The sequence below is a fragment of the Dipodomys ordii genome, unplaced genomic scaffold (genome assembly GCF_000151885.1).
Source record: "Dipodomys ordii isolate 6190 unplaced genomic scaffold, Dord_2.0 Scaffold192, whole genome shotgun sequence".
Lineage (NCBI taxonomy): Eukaryota > Metazoa > Chordata > Mammalia > Rodentia > Heteromyidae > Dipodomys > Dipodomys ordii.
In genome coordinates this window covers 3,513,897-3,539,242 of record NW_012267408.1, presented here as the reverse complement: position 1 = coordinate 3,539,242, position 25,346 = coordinate 3,513,897, and the positions used below count along the sequence as shown (strand labels likewise).

The 25,346-nt window shown below is 46.6% G+C and overlaps 1 protein-coding gene across 1 annotated transcript in view; it reads left to right on the top strand.

Moving 5' to 3' along the window:
* Positions 1–245: 245 nt before the first annotated feature.
* The window catches only part of Tet3 (tet methylcytosine dioxygenase 3), a 97,885-nt gene continuing 72,784 nt past the window's right edge, over positions 246–25,346 (top strand). Inside the window, exons 1-2 of the mRNA XM_013034644.1 lie at positions 246–986; positions 14,338–14,394. Of these exons, the coding sequence (XP_012890098.1) occupies positions 684–986; positions 14,338–14,394 (360 nt within the window). The 5' untranslated portion in view covers positions 246–683. The remainder of the gene's footprint in view (positions 987–14,337; positions 14,395–25,346) is intronic.

Below are 25,346 nucleotides of genomic sequence, written 5' to 3'. Positions count from 1 at the left end.
AACTTTCTCAGAAATCCCACCGCGATCACCCCTTTAATTCGTCGCCTAAGGCCCCCTTAGCACTTAGTCTGGCCCTAGGCCGCCTCCCTGTGCGTCCTGCCTGAGGTGCTGGGGAGGACTTGGTTTGTGCTTGCCCCTCTTTTCCCTCATTTTCTCCCCCCCCCTCCACCCCCGAAGCAGGAAGAGGTAACACGTGAAAGTTGCCCCTGAGCCCCGAGTGATACGCTTCCCCTTTCTGTCTCTTTCAGGCAGTGCTGCTGCCTTCATCATCCTTATCCCGGAGGAGCAATACCGGGAAGAGCACTCCTCGCCCTGCTCTGCCCCACCACACACCCACCTTTGTCACCTCATGCCCGGGTCCCGGGTGGGTGAGGGTGAAGAACCCACCCAGCCAAGATGATCTCTTCCCTGGGGGCTGCTGCTGCTGCTCTCCTCCCCCAGATCCTGGGCCCCAGCAGGTGGGAGGGTGGCCCTGGAAGGAGCCCTGTCAGACTGCTGCAGAGGAGGTGAAGAGGGCTTAAGAGGCGCCACCCATCCCAGACACGGAAGCTCCTTGCCTTTTGCCCTTTAGATCTTGACTGTTTTATGAAAGAAGAATCCGTTGGTGGACCTTACAGGCAGCAAAAAACTGGACTGTGGTTCTGCCTGGCACCTATGCCCCCGCCTCTGGTAGCATCAGCATCATGAGCCAGTTTCAGATGCCCCTGGCGGTCCAGCCAGACCTGCCAGGTCTTTATGACTTCCCTCAGGGCCAAGTGATGGTAGGGGGCTTCCAGGGTCCTGGGGTTTCCATGGCTGGGAGTGAAGCCCAACTGAGAGGGGGTGGAGATGGGCGAAAGAAACGGAAACGGTGTGGGACTTGTGAGCCCTGCCGGCGGCTGGAAAACTGCGGGGCTTGCACTAGCTGTACCAACCGCCGCACACACCAGATCTGTAAGCTGCGCAAGTGTGAGATGCTGAAGAAAAAAGTGGGGCTTCTCAAGGAGGTAAGCTGGCCGTTGTTAGGCTCCCACCCTTTCCTCCAGAGTGCTGTGATCATGGAAGTCTGATAAGAGTCGCATCTCGTTCAGCCCATTCTCCCATTTCTGATCTCCTTGGTTGGCCTTTGAGTGGGTCCATAAGTAGAATCATAGCTGACATTGCAAGCCCAGGAGGCTTCTTGGCAGGACTGACAATTATATGGGAGTGACCAAGTGGCAGTGCTATTCGCATGTCTGAAGTTTGCACTTGATATAGGACAGTGATGTCTAGCTTGATCGGCTTGAAGCCCCAAAGGTTACATTTCTAGTAAACACAAATGTCTAGGTGATGTGGTCAATGATGACGCCAGACAAGGTATTTTGGAGAGTAAGCTTTGGAGTGTAGGGCGATTTCATGCTACCTTATGGAATGGGATGTTCTTTCCTTAATCCTTAATGCCATAGTTTTTCTCAGATAGCAGGATGGTTGAAACAGTTTGGGAATTTCCTAGATTCGGTAGTGGGCACCAGATACTAATGGTCATTAATGGTGCTTTTGAGATACTGTCTTCTCAAAGAGGAGAACTCCCTGTATTTGGGGTGGAGGTGAGAAGGATTTGGGATGAGCAAGGGGTGGGTGGTGGGAGTGAGCCTGCATTGGCCATCTTTCCCTCATTTTCTGGTGGTGGATTGCTGGCACGAGATTGGTGGCAGCTGAGACAGTGGAGTGTTGGCAGAAGTACAGACGAGCAAAGTTGAGCAGATTAGGCAGAGCGGTATAGCAGCTGAGGTCGCTTCAGGCAGCGGAACTGGCGCTGGACAGAGACAGAGTCCTGAGCGGTCTACAAGGCTCCCCTGGCTCTGTCACTGATTTATCTGAGAGCCCAGACAACTCAGGACGGTCTTCTCCTTGGGGAAATGGAAGAGTTGTACTTGGCCTTTGAAGCCTCCTCAGCTGGCCTGCGAGCTTCACGCTCTGAGGGCTAGGGCACCTGTGGCTATCATGGACTGGCGGCATGCACTTGGGATTTCCCTGACCGCTGAGTGCAGAGCCCTGCCTCCAGCTTGTGGGGCTGTGGTTCTGTGGCTAGGAAAAAGGATCCAAATGTTGGAGGTTAGGGAAATGGTGGTGCTGGAAATTTCCCTCCCTTTTTACTTTCCTGTGTCTATTTGCTGTGGATGCTATGTTTTGTGATTCAGACCACAGTCTGCCCTTTTTCTGTACTTACCAAAGCAGACATCTGGATCATATCTACAGCTTGTGACCCCAGCCTGGGAGATAGTGTTCTACTCCCTTTAAGTTGCTGGTCTTGGGGGCAGTTAGCGCCGCTGGCCCAGTGCCTCGCAGGTCATTTTGGAAGGGCTGGGATCTGGTACAAGTCTCACTTGTGGGCATGAAATCTGGTGTTCTGGTGAAAGGAGGACCTTCTCCACGTACATTGTAAAACTTAGTGCCTTCTTTCTAGTATTTATTTCCTTCTCCACTCCCTCATTCCATTCCTCCCATAATCAAACCAGAGGGGTCAGGAGGCTGAGTTTTATAGGCTGATGCTCTTGAATCAGTGACCCTTGTGGATGGTGTTAAGTGCTACTTTTGGCAACAACAGGGCATACCTGAGTGAAAGGGGCTGGGAGTGAGGCCAGGACCTGTCATCTCTGTGTATAAGCTGCCAGTACAGGCTGTGTGGTGGTCATGGTAAAGATAACTTAGATCTGGGTTGGCTGAGGCTTCCAGACAACCTAGCTAAGTGAGAGAGATCTGCACTCTGTGGACCTTGCCATGACTGGCAGTCCCCCTTGTTTCCCAAATTGAGGTAAAATGGCCTGTAGTGTCCTAGGACAGAGGGTCTACATGCAGGTCTGTGAATCTGGGCTGGCACCTGGTTTCTATAAAGATAGTGCCATGGGAGAGTGGAGAGAAATTCTCTCCCTAAAGCTTATTTTCCTTGATTTAAAGAGTTTTCTGTCCTAAGGCTAGGTCCTTTTTGGATATTTGAAATGTACTTTCTTTTACAAAGTGTAGGTGTGTACAGAAAGATCTGTTTTATTTTTATTTGTTTAATCTTTGCTTAGTAAAATGTAAAATGGAAACGTGGTTCTCTCCACATTTTTTTTTAACTGAAGGCTTAAGGCTTGAGAACCACTATCCAAGAGCCACCTCTTTCAACTGTCTCTGGCATAGTTGCAGAACGGAGACATATCTGACTATCTGAGCAAAGTATTTAACAGCCCTGGGAGATTGCAGAAAGACCATATGCCAGGGCTGAAGAAGTCATTTTGGCCCTGACTCTTCTGGTGGGCTAGGTAGGACACATCATCCAAGGAACCTCCGAAATTAGACTGCTTACACATATCTCTCCTTGGAATTTCCTCCTCATTTAGAGTGGTGTGCCCTTTCCTTTGCCGTAGCTCCATTTCTTCTAGCTGCCTTTGGGGCTTCCTTTGAGCTTTCCATTGACAGCTGCCTTGTATCATCCTTGTATCATTATCTTTTTTTTGTCTTCCATTCGTATTCTTTATCCCTCTCCCACCTGCCAGTGAGCTTTGGGGAGGGGACTGGGGGAATCCTTCTACTTGAAAAAGTAGTTCAGCATTTTGAGACTAGAGACAACTTCCCAGGGATAGGTGACCTATTCTTCAGGTCCTAATGTGATTTTGGGGAAAAGTTGGTGGTAGCTGTAGGTAACATACCAGAAGGAGTTCAGTCACGTGCCATGGTCTACAAGCCTAATTCCAGGAAGGATTTAGATACTAGGCTGTTTGACTTGCGATCTATTTATCTGAACAGTGGCTCATAGCAGAATGAAGACAGCTGATTAGAATAGTAGGACTTGATATGGCGGCAGAGTAGGACTCAAAGTAGACCAGGATAAGTTAATCTTTGAGCATTGTTTTTCTCAAATGTAAAATAGGGGTAATCCTAGTGGGTGCACAGAACAGTGAAAGAGAAACTGTTTAAACAACTGTGCATTAATCTGAGTTGTAAACTTGCAATACAAATTACATGTTTCAAGACATTCCTGGCTTGCTGAAAGAACTGTGGGACAGAACATAGGGGAAGAGGCTGAATGCCATGCACAAAGAGTCATCATGGTCCTGGGCCTGTCTGATTAATTGCCCATTGGTGAAGAAATAAAGATCCAATTGAATAGAATGTTATGGGGGGGGGGAACAACAAAAAACAACCCTTTACATAGAAAAATATGTACATCAAGCTGGAAACAAGACTAAGAAAACATCAGTGAAAATGAAAAGATACATGGGTTGAGAATATTTTCTAACCCTCCACCAGGAGGATTTAATGGCTGAAACACAGCTTTCTGCCAGATACAGACAAGCTACCTTGGAACTAGGGGTTTGTGTCTGTGTGTGTATGTGTGTGTGTGTGTGTGTGTTTAAAAAAAATCATAAAACATTAATTCTTGCCCAGTCTGCTGGTAGCTCTCTTTCTAAGCACAGAAGCTGTAAGGAAGAATGATGCTGTTAGTAACAAAGGGAGAATTGATTGGTGGAGAAAGGGATGAGATCTTTGGAGAAAGAGGCGCCATCTTGGCATTTGTGAAGCCTGAAACACTGGGCAAGGGGAAGTGTTTACCAGAGACTTTAGAACCTTGTCTTTGAAAGGCAAGTAGTTTTTAACCCCAAAGCCACAGACTCTAAAAGGGAGGCCAGCTGGAGGGATAGGATTGGTTTTTAAAAAGGAAATGCTGATAGAACAGTCAGGAATGGTAGCCTATGGAGGAAGGTGGTGGCAGTGGGGAAAGATGAACCATCTGTGTGGCAGCAGGGTTACTTTCTACTGAGCACAGATGGTAAAGGTCGTGAATGCTGGGGTTCAAGGCACTGAAGACAGGTGCAGGAGTGGGCTGAGCCTTCACAGGCACATCGGAAAGTTCATTGGTCAGAATATGCTGAAGCTGGTGGAAAATACACCTGGTAACAAGTCTTCTGTACATTCCCCACAAGAATGAAAGAGAAGGGTAGGATGACAAGTTTGGGACTATAACTAGCAACAAAGAGAACAACCACTGGGTTCTGGTGTACTAGAAGGGATAAACTAGGGAAAGGAGAGCCAGTCAGCTGCCCTACCTGACCCTGGGCCCTCTGCACCACTGACCACCTTCTTGTGTGCCCAGTCAGTCTTTAGAGAATGTTATGTTGAGTAAGGCAGCCAGGAGACAAAAGACTGCCAAGAAATAGTTTTTTTTTCAGAGATTTTAGGCATTATGAACACATAATCTTCATGCTAATTCATTCTTCTCTAAAAAAATTATTTGCAGTAGTAGGGTTTGAACTGTGCCTTGTGTTTGCTAGGCAGATGCACTAGCACTTGTGCCATATATCTTAGCCCTTAATGTTATTTCCTGCCCACCCCACCCCCACCCCACCCCCATCCTGGTGCTTGAACTCCTGGCCTGGGCTCTGTTCCTGAGCCACTCTGTACTCAAGGCTAGCACTCTACCACTCGAGCCACAGCGCCACGTCCTGCTTTTTCTGTTTATGTGGTACTAAGGAATCGAACCCAGGGCTTCATGCATGCTAGGCAAGCACTCTAGGCAAGCACTCTACCACTAAGCCACATTCCCAGTCCTAATGTTAATTTTTGATGGCTCTAGAATAGATTATTTTGAAAGATGGCTTGTAAGATTTTAGAAAGGTGGACACAAGAATAGCCCAGACAAGTTAGGATCTCAAAAGGTGTTTGCTGATCAGAAGGGCTTCAGGAATAAGGCCTCTGAAAGTAGTAGATAATGGTTGTGTAGAGGAGGGGGATGTCCATGGGATCTTGGAAGGATCTGGATCACGCTTATAGAATATAAGGATATGTTCCATTTTCACAAGAAGCAGGAAATCGATTCTTGGGTGGGTACTGGTAGTTAGCATTAATTTGAGGGATGGTATAAGGGGCAGTAGCCCCAGCTAACTCATGAAAAATTCACAAGTAAGGAATGTTGGTTTCCTATCAGGTAGGAACAGATTAAAGTTTTTAGGAATATTGATAACCCATCTTGAGAACTGTCAGAGTAGTCCCATCAGGTAAGGTGAGGCTAAAGCTGGGTACCAGTGACTCATGCCTGTAATCCTAGCTACTCAGGAGACTGAGATCTGAGGATTGTGGTTTAAGGCCAGCCACGCAGAAAAGTCTGTGAGACTTTTATCTCCAGTTAACCTACAAGTGTGAAAAAAAAAAAGCTAATGAGAATGCCTAGGCCCTGAGTTCAAATCCTGGTATCAGCACACACACCAGCTTGCATATGAGGAATGCAGGTGATAGCAAGTCTTATATGGAAAAGTCTAATATGTTTTTTCATGTGGGGGAGTGCATAGAACTTTTACTAGTGGGCGAACATTTTACAGACAAACTAAAGCTGTGTCAGAAAAAAAGAAAAAAGAATGTTTAACATCTTAGTTGTTGGTACATTCAAGAGCTAGCTTGAGAGGTGTTCTGTTTCCTGTATCTTTGTGTGGCTGCATAGAGGCAGGGTGCTGATGGGCAAGGATACGATAAGGTCATATTCTGTTCTCTCTCTGGGTTTTCTTACTTGGACTATTGCTAGAACTATGTAAAGCATAATATCAGGCAGGTCTAGTCTATATTCCTGAGAAAATTACATTGCAGAAGAAACATTAGGCCACAACATTTCTGGATTTTTTTCTTTTTGTGGTTCTTTGTATTGAATTATGTGAGAGGGCCTCACATAAAGTGCATTACAAATGTGTTTCATGCCCAACTATAGACTTAATCTTTTTAATGTACTAGACTTAATCTTAGACCTAGCCTAGACTTAATCTTGGATCTGGGTTGGGATAAGGTTTGTGCATTTTAACCCCTCTGTACAGTATTTTTACAATAAAAAAGTACAAAAAAAATTCAACCAAATGTTATGTGAGTGTGCAGTGTGCAGAGCTATGTTTTCACAGGGGAGAAAGTCTGTGGGTTTTAGCAGATTCTCAAGAATTTCATGTCCTCCTCAAATTAAAAAGCATAAGCCAGGGCCCTGTGTCTCTCACCTCTAATTCTAGCTACTCAGAAGGCTGAGATCTGAGAATCAAAGCCAGCCTAGGCAGAAATATCTGAAACTCTTGTCTCTAATTAACCATCAAAAAAATTCCAGACGATATGATAGAGCACCAACTCTAATTGAAAACGCTAAGCAAGAGAATGAGGCCCTGAGTTCAAGCCCCAGCATGAGGGAGGGAGGAAGGGAGAGAGGGGGAGAGAAGGAGGAAGGGTGGGGAGAGGGAGAGGGACAGAGGGAAGGGGTGGGAAGGAAAAGAAAAGAAAGGGAAGGAAAGGGGGAGAGGGAGGGAGGAAGAGAATGGGGGAGAGGGAAAAGGGAGGGAAGGAGGGAGAATCTATCTGAGCTGACCTGTCCAGTATGATAGCCATGCTATTTAAGTTAACTAACATTAAATTCAGTAACTGTCACGGTAGCTGTCTTCAAGTACTATATAGCCACATGTGGCTAGTAGTTCAGAAATTAGAAAGTGCATATAAACAATGTTCTTGTCACTGCAAGAAACTTTATTGGGCAGTGCTGTGAGCTGGGTATAGCACCTTCGGTGTGGTACCTGCACCTTCATCTCAGTCTCTCTCCTCTCCTCTCTCTCCTCTCTCTCCTCTCTCTCCTCTTTCTCCTCTCTCTCCTCTCTCTCCTCTCTCTCCTCTCTCTCTCTCTCTCTCTCTCTCTCTCTCTCTCTCTCGGTCTGGGCTTGGGCACTATCCCTCAGCTCTTCAGCTCAAGGTGAGCACTCTACCACTTGAGCCACAGCGCCACTTCCAGTTTCTAATGGTTTATTGGAGATAAGAGTCTCAGCTTTCCTGCCTGGGCTAGCTTTGAACCGTGATCCTCAGATCTCAGCTTCCTGAGTGGCTAGGATTACAGGTGTGAGCCACCAGCACCCGGCCTCAGTCTCTTTTTAGGTTAGGGAAATAGCTATCTGGGTTGGCTGCTTTCAGACAGATTTTTGGTTTATGATCATGCCCCCATCCAGGAATGTAGTAAAGTCTATAGAAGTGGGGAAAGCAATGATTTCCTGGGTTCTAAAGAAACGCACTGTGTCTTGAATGCACCATCTTTGTTTTACTTACCTGCTGTAGGGAAAGAATAATAGGAATGTGGTGTGGCTTCCCATAGCCTCCTACTGGGGAACAGGAATCCTCCCCAATCCAAGTCCTGATCAGCAGTCCCTTGTTCATGTCAACTTCTAGTCTCTCCTGGGTCTTGGGGATGTTTCATTTATAAGAAGGTAGTGTGGTACTCAGGAGAGTTGGCAGGCCAGGCTTGGGGTCTCAGGAGTTCTCCTAATTCCCCATTCCATTCCTTAACACTTTCTACAGCTACCTTTGAAATGAAGGCAAGGTGCTAAGAAAGAGAATGGCTTGTAAAGAAAAGAAACACTTCCATCTTTTTCCTTGTCCTGCTACAGCCCAGGTAGTAGTGCTGAGAATTGCTTAAGGTTGATGTGGTCTTCTGCCTAGGTGCATACACACAAGGCTGAGGCACTGCCATATCCCTGTTACCCCGTCTCCTATCACTTGCATAATAAACTGATAAACCTAAGTTTTTATTCATCACTGAGGGACAGGGACAGAAACATACCAGTGTTTCCAGTAACACAGACAATAGGCTCAGACACTCTCAGATGGTTCTGTCCCTATGGTGTTGCTCCAGCGTGTACACCTATGCCTCTTCCTCCACACCTACCCTGGGAGTTAGTGGACAAATGGTACAACTTCCACTGCTGTTAGAGCAGCAACACTGGATTCCTAGAATGGTAGTTGAAATGGATAGAGTCATTTGGTGGCATGGGCCTGACTGCAAGTATTCTCATAGCCCCCTGCCCTATCTCATTACTGCCAAGAGAAGCCTCAGGAAGTGTGCTTGTTGAAGTTTTGTCGAACAGGAGGGACAAAGTATACTGGAGTAGAGTCTGTTCCACTTCTGAGAACATTGAGTTGCTTTCTCTAGTCTTTTTTTTAATTGATCACAGTAAGATTTGGGTACTGCAGTTCCCCCAGTGAGGCTAGGAATGATTCTGGAGCCCTGGAAGAGAAAGGGTAGCAGAGTGTTTCTGTGAGGGCTGGATCTAGTCTGTATTGTGTTCATGCTACAAGGTGAAGAGGGCTCTAATGAGGGCTGGGGACAGGGAAAGAGCTTGTGCAGGATGATATCTGCTTTCACCTGTAGACTTGTAAGTTGCCTTTCTAGCTCTGTTCAATAAGCCTTGCCTGGGACTGACTAGGCAATCACCAGGCTGAGCCTGAGCAAGGAATTAAGAGGAGGCAGTTAACCGTCTGTCCTTAATAAGCTCAAGGTCTGGGGGAGGGATACATGTATGGAAGCAGATAATTATAGCACATTCTGGAAGAGCTATAAGCAAGAGGTGCCTTGAGGGCAAAGACCAGCTTTAGTCTCCTTTGGGCCCCTTTTGGCCCTGCTGGGAAGGAAAGGAACATGTCTTGAGAGGTTCAGTGTAATAAAGGATGAAAAGGATGGTATCATCTCTGCCCCTGCCCACTGTGGAGATGCTACTGAAATGCTTGTGGCTGGGAGAAGGATAGAAGGCTAAAGGCAGGCTGGTGTTCATAGATTCTTGAGGAGGACGGTTAGATGCTTTGTGTTAATTCCTCAAGGAAGTCTTCTTTGGGGGCTATCTTAGGGAGCTCCAGCATTAAGCCTTGCTGTCTTGTCTTCTGTGTAGCATCATATGGTCTTGAGATACTAGCTTGGGCTTTGGATATTCATGGTTCAAAACTTGACTTTAGAGTTTAGAGTTCCTGATTGGGCTCACAGAACATCTCATAGGTGTTTTAAGAAGGCATTTGGAGTATAGACAGAAGAGGATTGCTACCTGTCAGAGGCTGTGGGTGCATCCTATCTGTTGGCATGGAAGTGAGAGGGTGGAGTTGTTGGCTCTCTCTCAATAGATTGATTCCCTTGGACACTGAAAGCTTTGGTTCAGTTTGGTTCTGTTGCATCTTCAAGGAGGGACACATTTTTTTTTTCTTCTTCTTGCTGCTGCTCAGCTTCCTCTCCTCCCTGCGATTGCCTTTGACATAGACTTCCGCTGCCAAAGCTAATTGTGAGGCCTGATCGGTGAATGAAGGCAAAGGCAGTTCCCATGACAACCGCAAAGAGTTTCCAATATAGGGGATGATGTATGTGTGATGGGCTGCAATTACTTGGGTGGAAATGGATGCGTGGACACCGGGGACTTCAAACATAGGCTCTGAAGGTGGAGTGGGTGTTGGGTTTCTTTAGCAGGATCCTTTGTGTGATCAAAAGGGAAGGAGGTCACAGACTTTTCTCACAGTTGATTCCAAGTGTGTTCGGTGGGTGGAATGTTGGGCAAAAACGCACAGGAGCTTTGGGCAGGCAGGACTCCAGCCATTGTGATTGGGGAGGCAGGACACACATACACAGGTGTCAAATGAGAAATGTTAGAAGTGATATACACCTGTAGAAAGCTGGGTTAGCCAGAGGTGGCTTCCTGGAGAAATCTTGTAGAGACCTCATTCAGGACACAGCCAAAACAGGACAAGATGAGAAGCCTGTCTGCCTCTATCTTCTGCTAGCTGTAAGTGAAGTAGGTAAATTTGAACATCATAGTGCTAATCATAGTGGTCCTTGAATTGTACCACCCTAAGTGAGGAGATACTAAACTTAGTGCTCTTCGATCAGTGTGGCCTTGGGCTAGATGCTAACCCTCTCTATATCCCAGTTTCTCCAGCTATAAAATGGGCCTGAATAGTTCTTGTTGCATTGGCTTGTTTTAATGTTTAAATAAGATACTGTATGCAATGCTTTCAGAAAGAGAGCCCTCCAACCATGTGTCCAGATGTGTTCTCAGTCCCTGGTCTTTATCTGTGTGAAGTCTATTCACCTTTCCCCAGTGGAAGGGCTGCGGTCCTATCCTTGCTGGGCATGCAGTGGATTGCAGTGGAGGATGGGAGTGGGATCTATGTGGAGGAGCCTCAAGTGCCTCTACAAATATAGGGGGCACAGAGTTGGGAGGAGGTCAAGAAAGGAGTAAAAAGTCCTGGATGGAGGCTGAGTGGCCTTGGCATGCATTTCTCTCAAGTTTTGGCATTCCAAGGTGCCTCAGAAGAGGAAGGAGGCCAGGATGGGATGAGAATGGTAGCAGGTAGACTACCTTGTAGATGATAATCTCCTTTGGGGTCGCCAAGGGCTGCTGGAGAGGGTAGGGCTGTGTTAGCATAGTATAGGGAGATAAATCAGGAACTTGGCTCCATGGTTCTTTTTTTTTTTTTTTTGGTCAGTTGTGGGGCTTGAACGCTGGGCCTGGGCGCTGTCCCTATATTCTTCAGCTCAAGGTGAGCGCTCTACCACTTGAGCCACAGCGCCACTTCCCGTTTTCGAGTGGTTTATTGAAGGCAAGAGTCTCACGGACTTTCCTGCCGGGGCTGTCTTTGAACCCAGATCCTCAGATCTCAGCCTCCTGAGTACCTAGGATTACAGGTGTGAGCCACCAGCGCCCGGCCGGTTCCATGGTTCTTATCGGCAGATGAGGAAGGCCTCTATTGGTTGGATAAGTCTGGGATTTAGCTGTAGCTCAGCTGTGGCAGGTCTTGCCTCTTAGGAGTACATGTCTCCTTAGCTCTTTGGGGACCTCAATGAGAAGACTGATTAGGAGAGTAGTCTCCCCACCTAGGTGTCCAGAACCTTGCTGCTTCATGTAGAAACTGAGCTAAGAATGTTCTAGCTTTGTGCAGAGCCTAGAAGAGTGGGGAAGACAGACTGTTGAGTAAATAATTGTACATGACCAGTGTCCTAGAAGAGGTGCTCTATAAGAACTCTGTAGGAGTCTGTGATGTGTAGGGAGGCTCAATGACTGAAAAATTGGCAGAGAGGAAGCACTATTTAGATTGAACCTCATGCCACATCTGCTTGCTTGGGGGGCAGGGGGCTGGGGAAGGGGAGGGCTCCAAGCAGAAGCACAGGGAATTCTCCCAGGTCTGAAAGAGAATCTAAAAGGAAATGATAGGTATCTCCCTGTCTCCCTGGGACTGGCAGAGAGGAGGGATTAGAGGATTGCAGTGGGAAAGGACTAGGTTTGAATTTCAGCCGCCTCTCACCAGCTGTGTTGACAGGCAAGTAACTTAAAATCCCTATATCTCTTGTTCTCCCATGAGAAACAAGGTTGTGTGTGGAGTAAGTCAAATAAGATGATACTGCAATGAGGTTGGCATAGGGCCTGGTATGTTAGCAGGGGCTTGATAAACTGGCAGTGGTAGAAGCCACAGTATTCATTGGTACTGTCCAAGCAGTAGTAGGCTCTCTTTTCTGGGTGTAGGGAAGCAAGGTAGCTTATATCACAGCAGTTTGGGGGGGCCAGAATAAAGGAGGGACTTTACCCAGCCTTATTCTTTTATCACCTGCCTCCTTCCCTGACCTGGGAGGAGACTGGTGGAACTGACCTTTGTCCCCAAGGGGAGGCAGGTGTGGGCCCCAGTGTAGCCAGAAGCCTCCTCACCTGAGGCCAGCTTTGCTGTCTGTCTCTACCAAAGTAGCTTATCCTGTTCTAAGTGTTCTAAGTACTCCCTGAGGCCCTGGGGAGGAAAGCAATTAGGCATCTGTAAGGGAGTGGGTAAGAGAGCGAATCACTAGATCAGGAGGAGTGCTCACGCATCCCAAGTCCTATGAGTCACTTCTCTCTGGCCTCAGCTTACTCATCTGTGAGAATGAGAGGTAGCACCCAGTGAGCTCGTCCACAAATGCCAAGTGCCAGTAGCAAGCAGCACCCACAGTGGGGCAGGCAATATACTGCGTTGTTTCTTGGGAGCCCTGACAGCTGTGTGAAGTAGCCGATAGTTCATTCTTCAGATGAGCAAGGTGAGGCTTACAGAGGTAAGTTATCACTTAGCCAGGTAATAGTGGAGCTGTGAACCGAACTTGAATTTGTGGGTGTCAGACAGTGAGAGTTCTGGGGTGTTCAGCTAAGATATGCCCAGGCATGCCTTAGACTCAAATCTAGGAGTGGACTGTAGAACCTTTCTCTACCCTGTTGTTGCTCTTCAGGTGTCTGCCCTTTAGTCTCCTGTGTGTTGCAGCCTTCGAAGGCTTAGACTCTAAGAACTGGAAGGGAAGAGATTTTGAGGTCTGAGCTGCTCCCCCTCCTCTGTCTCTCTACTGATGGGAAGCCCTGAAGTCTGGGACCAGTAAAGTCTTGGGAAGGGCACCTCCTGCAGCCTCTGGAAGAGGAGAAATCGTGGTGGGGTGGGGTGAGGGCATGTTTTAAGTACCAGGTGTGAGTGATCCTGGATGTGGGGATGCAGATGCAAGGAGCCGACTTGGGGAGGTTTGAAGCACAGGCAGTGTGGACACCCTGTTTTCTAAGGTGGGTGCAGGAGGGTTAGGAGTAAAACTGCAAAAACTTCAAAACGAGACAGACCCGGGTTGGAGGCCACTGGGTTCTAGCTGTGTCACCTTGGGTAATTTATGTCTTGAGTTTTCTCATCTGTGAAACAGGGTAAAGGTTCTCACTGCCTCCCTCTGCTTTTTTTTTTTTCCTCCTCCTTGGAGGAGTGGAGCGATTGAGAGAGCCTCAAACTCATGTCTCCGTGGCTGCCAGGGTGAGGGTGGGGCGGGGCGGAGTGGGGCGGGGAGTTGGAAGGGGCCGAGACCCACCCGCCGGTGCCCTACCCCAGGTGCAATCTTTGACCCTGGCGGGGTAGGGGACGCCTGTGTACTACCTTCGGGTATCCTCGAGAGGAGGCAGAGTGTGCCCGGAGGCTCCAGCCTGCCTGGGAGCCGGGACAGGCCTGAGAAGCAGCTCGAGCAGCTCAGCTGCACCCTCGGGGGTGGCCCCGGCCTGCGGCTGGGCAGGTCCACCGGTGGAGGCCGGGCTGGCCGCGGGATTGGCTGGCGCGCGCGCCGCCCCCTCGCACACCAGCCGGGCGGAGGGGAGAGGAGGCGAGAGGAGGAGGAGAGGGGAGGGGAGAGGAGGGGAGCGCAGCCGGCAGCTGGCCGCCGCCTCCTCTGCAGTGCCTCCCTCTGTGCGCTCCCTCCGGCCCGGGGATAATGGGAGGCCCGGCGGCGGCCGACGCACCGGAGAAGGCCGGCCGAGGTAGAGCGCGCAGGGCCTGGAGGGCCGGTCAGGCTGGACCTAGACGGGGTGGGCAGAGCCTTCTTGGGTTTCGGAAGGATTGAAAAAGGAAAACAAAACAGTGGGAGCGAATAGCCGGTCTGCGAGGTCTGGGCGGCAGCTGGAGACAGGAAGATGGTCCCTGCTAGGCTTTCTTCCCGAGGCCCCTTCCCTTCCCGTGTCTTCCTTCCCCTTCAGTGCGCTGCAGAAGGACTTTGCTGCTTTCCTGGCACCAGCCTGGCTCATCCGTCTCTGGCTTCTTTTGCAGGTGGAAATAAAGGCTGGTGAAGGAACGGGGCCGTGGACACAAGGGGCGGTTCTCAAGGTACCTTGTGTGTGTGTGTGTGTGTGTGTGTGTGTGTGTGTGTGTGTGTGTGTGTGTTGGGGGAAGTGTTCGACTGAATTGGATAAAAATAAAGGGTCTCCTCTGGTGATCCCTTAATCTCCCACTGTGTGTGTAGCAGCAGCTGAGGGGGAGGGGCAGCGCGAGTGTGGGCGGCCAATGAATTCTCAGGCCTGTGTGGGTTTTGTTTGGATTCTTTTTGCTTTCTCAGCTGGATGGTTTGGGTGCAGTTGGGGTTTGGTTTGTCGAACTGTTTTTTTTTTTTTTTTTTAAGAGATGCAACCCACTCCCCACCTCTCTGCCTCTGGAAATCTCTCGAGAATGTCCCTGGCACTGTTGGTTTGCATCCACTCTGCAGAAATCCCTGGGGGGGGGTGACGGTAAGGGGAAGGAGGGAATTATCCTCCTGAGTCTGAAGCTGATAGGGTGTCATTAGTCATGCTGCTGTCACCATGGAGATGGCTGGAGATGAGAGGAGGTGGTGGGGGTGAGGATTATTTTGGGTAGGGTGGGGGCTGATGCAACATTATGGCTTGGAAAGCCAGCGGGTGTCTGCTGTTAGTCTGGTGCTGCTTAGTGTCTGGGGGACCAGGAAGGAAGTGTTTCCAGGTGTGTAGGAAGCAGAGAAGGGGGCATTGAGATGCTCCAGGTGATTGGTTGCCTGAGGGCAGGAGGGGGTGATTGGGGTATTTGGGGCAGGGGAATGGCCAGTCTAGCAGAGTATGTCATTACTAGGACACCATGATAATCCTCCTAGGTTGGCACAGATCAGTAGGTTTCCTTGGGCTTTGCTCCTGTTTGGGAGGTTGAAGACCTGCTGTGAGTTTAGGATTACTCAGCAATATCCTCTGCTGGTCCAGAGTGGAGGAAAAAGTAGGGGGCAGCTCTGTGTTGCTGTCTCTTAAGATCATAGAGACTGGGAGAGGGAGTATGGGGACAGGTGGGCAGGGACAGTGGGACTCTTCCTAGTGGAGAGGAAGGGAGGAGGAGAGCTTGGTTGTGTGGGTATCAGGTGGGTGAGATGCCAGTGTTCCCTCATGCTCTTAGTTTCTTCTCTCTGAAAGTCCTCCTCCTGCTTCCTGGGAAAGCTGTGGGAAGCTTCATGGAGGTGCTAAAACTGGCACCCTGCCATCTCACAACATTGGTAGGGAGGGGCTGACTCTCTTCCCCATATGCCATGGGGGTTCCTGAGTGAAGCTGAGGCTGCAGGGTAGATCAAGAGGCCAGGGTGGTTCCCTGGACTCATCCCAGAGAATCTGAGAGTAGGAAGTGCTTGGGGGAGGGAATGAATTCTGCTTCTGAAGCTTTCTGGAGAATGGAGATGAGCCAGGTAGCACTCGCTCTCCAGGGGCGCTAGCATGTCTTCGTGAGGCTGAGAGTAGTGGGATGAGACTGGGAGGCCCTGAGGCAAGAAGAGGGTGGTGTGTACTGATGATGCCATGGGTGTGGAGAACTGTGAGCTTACCACTCTCCTTGCACCTTTACTGAGCACAATCCCTAGGTTCCACCTCCACTTGGCTACCCACTGTTGACTTGGGGAGTTTTAGGCAACCCATGCCCTGTTTTAATAGCCACTGGAGATGTGGAGATCATTGAGTGGCCTTGCTCTGCCCCAGCCCAGGGAAAGCAGGACAAGAGGATATGGACAGATGGACTCACGGAGGAGGCATGTCTCTCCTTCCAATGTATTTCCAGCCTTGTCATCCTGAACTTCCTCTGCTGAGAGAGGAGACTGCTGGCAGGTCTGTTTACTCTCCAAAGCACCCCACCTGCATGCATGCATGCCTGCGGTGCTGCTGGTTCTCCTTGGCAGACCTGCTTCCCTTCTGTTCTTTGCCAGTGTATTCCCTAGTTCTCTGGCCAGTGTTCCTCTGGCCTGGAATGATGAGACCAGTTCTGCAGATCTGCTAGAGGTTTCTATTCTCATTCTAGGTCTATGAAGTTACGGACCTGTGGCAGGGGCTACTTTAAAACCCAGAGGCTTGCCTGTAATCCTAGCTACTCAGAAGGTCAAAATCTGAGGATTACTGCTTGAAGCCAGCCCAGACAGCAAAGTTTGTGAGGCTCTTATTTCCAATTAACCACAAAAAAAAAAAAAGCCAGAAGTAGAGCTGTGGCTCATGTGGTAGAGTACAGAGACAGTACCCGAGGCCTCGAGTTCAAGCCCCAGGACCAGCACCCCAAAAATTTGAGAGGAAACCCTTCAAATAGTTCTTTCCCTTCCCTTTTCTCAGAGATGGCTATGTTCTTTCAGTTCTGATATTGTATCTGCCTGTTTTTATTGTTAAGTTGTCTGAGAATCTGTAGCTTTATCTCAGCCTGAGCACTGCCAGCACTTAGGTCTGAGTGCTGCCAGTTCCTAGTTCTGCCTTCTCCCACATAGGTTTTCTTGGGTGGCAAGTGGGAATGATATCCTACATACCCTTCCATCATTAGGTTGTAGAATAAAGAAGAAGGGTGAGCTGTATAAGCTTGTTCTGAGATCACTGTGTGTTGTGTGTGCCACAGTCTGTGGTCCCACGCAATGGAAGTAAGCCTTTTGCATGAATGAAGCCAGAAAGAATATGCATGTGTGCTGTTTGCCAAGTGTTGCCAGATCTTTAGGAGTAGCCTGATATATGGGTGTACACAGTGCCTGGAACAGGCACAGAATTGAATTTGTTGAATACACATTGTCATTTTATTGTCTAGTGTGCTTTATGTGTACCCATGACATCCCAGCAAGCATGTCATATAGTGTACACTGTCGTTGCCTCCCTCCCCTTGGCAGTCTGGACAGGAGCAAGTGCCCAGAGCAGCAGGCCACCCTGTTTTTGGGCTCCCACACAGCTCCCACGCTCTGCCCCATGGGAACACTCTACTGCACTGGCTGAGGATGTCTGGAAACTATTTTGGGATTGTGCCCAGGATCTCTGCCTTCTGTCTCTCCTTTTGACCATAGCAGAAATGCCTTGTTGTCAAGAATCTGTGATCCCCAACTTTTTACCCACTGTATATCACTCCTGCTAGTTCTTTCTTGGTTTTTCTTCCAGCACTCTTCAAGAATCTAGGAGGATCCCATTTACAAGCAATGAACTTGGAGATAGGGAAGCAAGTAAGCCTATCAGGCTAGAGCAGGCTAGGGAATGAACTAAGAGGATTTCAGAGTTGAATATAATGATGGAGAAAGAGAGGGCTTTCCTGTGCATGATAAGGACTGGAGTTAAATCCTATAATTTACCTCTGCCTCCTTGGTGACCCCAACCTTTTTTTGAATGTCAAAGAAGAGGACTTGGCAAGAGTGAGCTGAAGGGAGAGCTGTCTGTCCATGATAGTATAGGAACCTAGGGCTGCATTCAGCGACCACCATGATGGCCTGATGAGGAAGAGCATGAGTGCTGAGTTCCCTCCAGCTACAGATGGACATATCTGCTAGAAATAGGCTTTGTGGTCTTGCCAAGTCCCCTCCCATACCCTGGAAGCTGTAGCAAATGGCTTGGCTGGCTAGGGGGTAGAGAAGGACAGAGATTGTGGGGAGGTGCTTTGATTTGGCTCAGCTTTTGGGTCTCCCAATCCTCTTAAATCCTTACTTTCCCACTCCTAACCTCCTGGGCTTTGGCCTCATTTCCTCTCACACCCAGACATCTGGCAGTCACTTGAGGACTCCCCCTTGTTCCCAGCATCTTTGCAGCTTCTGAGAAGGAGGTGGCTTTCTTTGGATTAGTTTAGGAAGCCTTTAAACAAACAGACAGCAATGATTCGGTTGATTAAAACATATAGATTATTGTGGTGATGAGGACCAGGACCCCATCCTCATCTTCTTTATCTTCTTTCTTTGTCCCTTTGTCTTTCAACATTTGCTGATCATTTACCACATTTCCAGTTCAGTAGTAGATGCAGGAAAAAATGCAGAAATCATTCTTCAAACCTCATAGAGACATTGGCTAAATTACTTAAAATCAGAACTCCTAAGTGGGGAATCAGCATTACCAGATTTTATTTTCATGCAATAAATGCCTTTGATCTTACCTTGTGTGTTTGGGGCAGGCAAAATACCTATATATACCCAGCTTTTTACCTTTGTTTTCTCTGGTCCAGTGACCCTCAAGGGACTTTGAAGGACAAATCAACATGCCAACCTTGTTTTCAGTATGTTGGTGTTTCTGGGATCTAGTGATGACAGGTTTGGGTAGTGTTTTAGAAATGGACTAGCTGAGAAGGGAGTTTAATTTTGAAAGCAGTGTTGGATTTAGATATGTTAAGTTTGAGATCCAGAGAAAATGGAAATACTATATCTATGCTGTTTACCTGAGTCTGAAATTGTTTTCAGCATAATAAGATTGTGGCTTTTGTCAGACATTGTCTTCTCAGACAATCTCAGCTGAAGCTGAGATTGGAAGGATCAACCAGAGTAGAATTTATTTTTGTGAGACTCCATCTCAATGCAGAGAAGCTGAGCCACAATGGTGTCTATCAGGAATCACTGCTACAAGGCCCTGAGTTCAAACCCCAGTACTGAAAAAAGTATGGGTCATATTGCCAGCCGCTATTTTTTCTGGGGGGTGGGTGGGTGGGAAGGGGTGGTTTCCAGTGAGAAACACTGGCTAAGAAAAGGTGAAAAGCACAGTGTGTAATCTCTTTCCTTTCTGTTTCCTCCTGTGCTACTACTATGCTTGGACTTTGTCATTAGTCAAGGGAAGTCACTACATCCATGGACTTTTAAGTTTCCTCGGTAAAGTGAAAGGGTGTTGCCTTCCAAAATTAGCTTTATTCAAACTAAACCTGGGAAAGGACCAGTCCTTTTTTGTTTTTGCTTTTAATTTCCAAAACACAGTTTATATAAAACTAGCTCACACTTTGCAGCAGGTGTAGCTAACCTCTGATGGTCAGTACTATCCAAATTAGCCTATGGGCCATCCAACCAGGCAGGACCAGTGATCATGCCCTTAGATGTCACGCTTGCTTCATATTGCTGTAAAGATTTCAGACGGTTCTGTGTTGTGATAGACTGGTGAACAGTTTATGGACCAGACTTAAGTGCTGCTTTTGAACTTTGAGAGTGCATAGGAATCTTTATTTTGATGCCTCCCTACTCTTTCAGACATGGCTTACTTGTTCATCTATATCCTCTGTGTATAAAAAAATAAAGTCTCTGTTCCAAAGGTTCTTTGGAGTGCTCCAAAAGGTTCACTTGTAGCTTAGCCTCTGTAGAAAAAGATGTTTTCTGTGTTTTCTTTATCTCTGCTAGCCTAGGAATTTGATGGCAGAGCAGCAGAACTTTGGGCCCCTGAAGGGCAGAAATCTGTGTGTGAGATTTGTGTGTGTGTAAGTGAGAGACAGAAAGAGATCACGAACAAATGAACACTGTATAACTTGGAGAGAAGTTAGTTTAGGGTCAAGTCTGTAGATCCCAGCATTGTCTTGGGCCTTAGATGCAAAGCACCTTGACTTCTGAGCTTTTTCCACTTAGGGATTCCTTTTGTAGGGAGGGAGCTTTACATTACTTACAGAGGGGAATTTCATTGTTACAGTTCTACATGTGTTTACAATACATTCCCATTACTTTCAACCTTCTATGGCATCCTCTTTTCACCTTTCCGTTTGGGTATTCTTAATGTATTGGTAGATTTCTGTAAAGATGGACACCCTAATCTTTCTGAATGCTGAGTTTAAGCATCTTGTACCTACTTTCCCTAGCTGAGGGTCTTTGGCCTTTTTGTTCAAAATGTTAAATATTAGACAAAAATGTAAAAATACTAGGGTAGAGGGGGAGAAAGATGGAATTGAAATTCATATGTACAACCTGGCACCGGTGGCTCACGCCTGTAATCCTAGCTACTTAGGAGGCTGAGATCTGAGGATCACGGTTCAAAGCCAGCCTAGCAGGAAACTCCGTGAGATTTTTATCTCCAATAAACCACTAGAAAACCAGAAGTGGTGCTGTGGCTCAAGAGGTAGAGCGCTCACCTTGAGCTAAAGAGCGCACGGACAGCGCCCAAGCCCAGAGTTCAAGCCCCATAAGACATTTAAAAAAAATCTTTAAAAATTAAGTGAAAATACTAATTTCCTTTTTTCCTACTGCCTCATTCTAGAGGAAAGGAGTGGACTATAGGATCAGTAATACTTTCTTGCCACAAAAATATTCCTTAGGAGGCAAACTCACTAAGGATAGGAGGATTAGAGTCTAAGCAAATCCAGTGTCTGTGGAACTCTTGTGTCCTTGGTGTTTAAGTAATTGGATTTCTCTACCCCACCTCCCTGCATTTTCACATGTAATCCTAACCTACTGGGCTTCACAAGGAAACAAAGGCATTGAAAGGGTTTGCATATTGTCCCTGACAGTGAGCTTCTGAGCTCTGTGCCTCTGAAGCATCTACCAACTCTTCCCAAATGTCTGTCTTTGGGAAGCTGCAGTTTCTGCTTGTGGACTTTGATTCCCAGCCCTGCTAAGCAGATGGAGTTTACAGAAGGAGCTGGCTCTTGCCAGTTACCTTCCTGTACCCTAGAGAAGTTCCATTTCTACTAACACTTCCTTCCTTCTTTTTGTTTCTTTCTTTCCTTTCTTGTTCGTTTGGTTTTTTCTCTGTTTCTCAGTCTCTTTCTCTCTTTTCTGGGCATGTTTGTGTGAATGTGTGTGTGGGGGGGGGTACTGGGGTTGGAACTCAGGGCCTTGCACTTGTTAGGCACATACTATCGCTTGAGCCATTCCTCCAGAAATGCATGGTTTTACTGCACAGTTAGTGTGAACAGAGAACAAGGCTGCCATTTGAGGCGCCCAGATTATAGTGCTGGAAGTTCTAGGCAGGCAGGCAGGTCATGCATCATCCTCTTCCTCACTGGTCCTGCTATTTGTCTCTTAACTAGGTCCTAGCTGATGGCTGAGCTTTATGTTGACCTCTGCCCTATGGCCTTGCCCTCTACTATTATTCCTAAGTGGTTTCCTGTTTTCTAGCTGTGGGTTCTCAGAGAGATCATTTGGACTATGGGTAGTAGTTAGGGTTTAGCTCTGGAGTTGTGTGGTTGGAATGGCGTGTGTCTTGGGGCAGTCCTGGCAAATGGTTGAAGAGCAGTCAGAACACCTCGGCTAGGAGCCAGAACTCAAGGTTTTGTGTCTAACCCTGGGGAGACCCTCCCCCATCACTTACAGAAGCTATGACCTCTACAGGGTGGTAGGAGAGGTGTTGGTCTCCCTATTAAGCCTCTCTGCCAGGTTTGGGGAAATGGGATATAAGGGAGGCCTTGGCTGGGTGCCAGAGCATGCCAGCCTTAAAAATTCCTACCCCCACAGCTTCCTCCAGGACAGACAGGGGCTATGCTTCAACTTGCCTAAAGAGTTTCCAGTGGCCAGTCCCTCTGGTTCAACTAGTTTACTGGTTCTCAGCCTCAGCTGCATATCAGAATCCTCTGATGAGATTTTAATTTGCATACATTAATTGTGCAAGAGATGGGGTTCATTGTGACATTTCTATGCATTAACACAATGTATCCTGATCAATGATATGAGGAACTTTTAAGAAACAGTTAATGTCCTGGACCTAACCTTAGAGATATTTGCCAGATACATAGAAGTGATTGATCTGGAGTGGAGCCAGCCCCAGCATTTTTTGAGGCTACCCAGGTTAAGAGCTTCCTTGTCCAGTTTGACTCTCCCTGTGTCTCCTATAACCATGGTTAGCCCAAAATGTTTTTTTCTCATCTGTTGATAGTTTTAGTGATAATACAAAGTCTGGAAAAGTTAAGACAGACATGACACGCTGGATTGAATGTTCTCTTCCATGAGACTGATTCATGAGTATGAACTCTGGTTATTAAAACCAGAATTTCAGAAGGAAACTCTGCAGTACATGATAGAAACTAAGCTTCTCCTCTCAGCTTTTAATATGTAAAACTTTTAATTGAAATATAGCATATATACAGAAAATATATTTTATATAGCATATATATGCATACTGCCCATATTGTATACAACATGGTGAATTTTCACAAATATATATACAAATATACACATATATAGAAAATACAAATGTGGATTTAAAAATGATCCTAATGCTCAAAATTTCTATAGCATTTATACAAAGTCAAGACAGTACAGCAGTGTATGCTACCTTTGGACTTAGAGGGTTTTAGTTTATCCTGAGCCAGGCATACTTTAAAAGAAAATTTTTTTATTGTTATAAAGATGATGTACAGAGGGGTTACAGTTACCTAAGTCATGTAAAGAGTGCCTTTCTTTTTGGACCATGTCACCCCTTCCCTTGCTCTCCCTGTTTTTCCCTCCCATCCACACCCACAAGTTGTATAGTTCATTTCCAACATTGTGTTTAGTGGATACCACTGCTGCATTCATTTACCCTTTGTCCCTCCATTTTAGGCATACTTTTAAATACCTTCTCATGTCTACCTATGTGGGTACTCTGGAATGAGGGGGTGCCGGTTTATAGGGTAGAATTTAAAACTTTTTTGTACTGGTCTGGGGCTTAAACTCGGGACCTTGCTTAGCTTTTTTCACTCAAGGCTGACGTTCTTCCTGCCACTTAAGCCATCCCTCTACTTGCTCTTTGCTATTAATTGAAGATAAGAGTTTTTTGGATTTGTCTGACCCTGCTGGCTTCAAACCTCTATCCTCAGGTTTTAGTCGCTTGAGTAGCTAGGACTATAGGTGTGAGTCACTGGTGCCATCTAAAACTTGGATCTTTTGGCCTTTCATCTCCTCTCCTTCCTCCCATCCCTCCCTCTGTGTGTGTGGGGGGGGAGGTGGGGGGTGTGAGTGTGTGTGGGTGGCAGGGGGGGCACTGGGCTTTGAATTCAGGGCCTCCTGCTAGCTAGGCAGGCACTCTATCACTTGAGCCATGCCCCACTGCACTTTATTTTATTTGGGAGTATAAGGTCTTGCATTTATGCTTGTGTTAGCACTAATGGATTATAGACTATGCTGGATTATGATCTTATTTTACACTTCCTGTGTGGCTAGAGTGACCAGATTGTACTACCACACTCAGCTATTGGTTAAGATGAGATTCTCACTAATTTTTTGCCAGGCTGGCTTCAAACCAGAATCCTCCCAAATAACTCTACCTCCTAAATAACTAGGATTATAATTGTGAGCTACTGCACCTGGCCATGCTCTTTTTTTAACTATACAGATAAAACACATACCTTGGAAAAATTAGAAGACAGAAGTAGAAGTGGGAGGGGAGGAAGTTGCCCATAATTTTACTATAATCTCTGTTACCTAGAGTACCCATCCAGAGTTTTATTTTTCTATATACTGTATATCTGTGTGGTGTTTAAAAAATGGAATCATACTGCATGATAGCCCACTTTACTTGAAAAGTAGCAGTCATGCTATGTATTTAACACTACACATGTACAAGGTGAGCACATAGGCAGTTTTCATAGTTTCTTCTTTTAGTTTTCATAGTAACTCTGGGGAGGGTAGAGTCACCCTATTTCCCAATGATAACACTGAGAATCAGGCCAGGAGCTTGACCAGGGGCTGATGTTTCATGATTAGTGGAGCTGGAGTTGGGAAGTCTGTTCTGTGCTAAATGGAGTTGCTAACTGTTTACTGAATAGAGAGTATCTGCCCCTTATGGAATTTATTTATTTCTTCTTCTTTAATGTAGATGGGTGTTTTCTCCATAAATGTTTGACCTTTATGCATTTTAGCCTTAAACTTGGCATTGCTTATTGATTGGTTGCTGTTTGACATTTTTTCCATATATAATGTTAAAGAAATGATTGTGTCTTTTTAAGTTTTTTCCTATTACCAATGAGTGTTTTTTTGAAGGCTTTTTTTTCTATAGTTACTGATGCATAATTCTAGTTTCCATGCAAGTGATTCATTTTCAAATTTATTAACATTATGTACATAGAGTTAACTATTTCATTTCTGTCACTACTGTAATTTCCCCTCCTTTATATAATTTCAAAGGACATACATGTGTTAAAAAGCATTAATTTCCGCTTTATTTAGTCTTTTAGACACTCTACCACTTGAGTCACATACTTTTAGTTTTAAATTGCATTTTCCTTAGGTTTATTTGGTATATCTTTATTCTAGATTCTCAGTTGGCTTTTTAGGATACCCTTTTTATTTCTTCTTTGATAACATACACATTTAAATATGTGACTTTTTCTTGTAAGTTCAACTGTGATTTCCTTCTCTAGGTTTTAATAATTTATGTCTGTTGGAGTTCTGGAAGATAGAACCACCTTGAGAATCCCAAGTCCCTGTTTAGCCTGACCACTTCCTCATAACAGGCTCTGAGAATCCTTGAAAGTGCAACTGTGATGGCCTCAACAATGTAGGCCTAATGTTTTCAAAGCAAGAGCTACTACTTGAACAATACCTATAGCTCCTTTTTTTTTTTTTTTGTCGGGTTGTGGGGCTTGAACTCTGGGCCTGAGTGCTGTCCCTCAGCTATTCAGCTCAAGGCTAGCGCTCTACCACTTGAGCTACAGCGCCACTTCCAGTTTTCTGGTGGTTTATTGGAGACAAGAGTTTCATGGGCTTTCTTGCCTGGGCTGGCTTTGAACCGAGATCCTCAGAACTCAGCCTCCTGAGTAGCTAGGATTACAGGTGTGAGCCACTGGCACTTGGCTTTGTTTTAGATAAATTTTGAAGAGAGCCTCATGTTTTTGCCCAGGCTAGCCTCAGACTGCAATCCTCCTGGTAGGTACCTGCCACCATTCCTATCTTACTTTTTCAGATCAGGGGTCTCATTAACTTGCTGCCCAGACTGGCTTTGAACTATGATCCTCCCAGAGTAGCTGAGATTGGAGACAACTGTTCCCAATGTAGTTCTTGATCACTCCTTGAATCCTGGTCCAAACCCTTGGATAAGACAACAGTGTGTGAAAAACTTTTTCACCTAAACAAAATCGGTGAACTTATTGTCTAGAGTAGGAGCATATCCTAAGCTAACATGGAACTTTTTAGTAATAGCATTTAG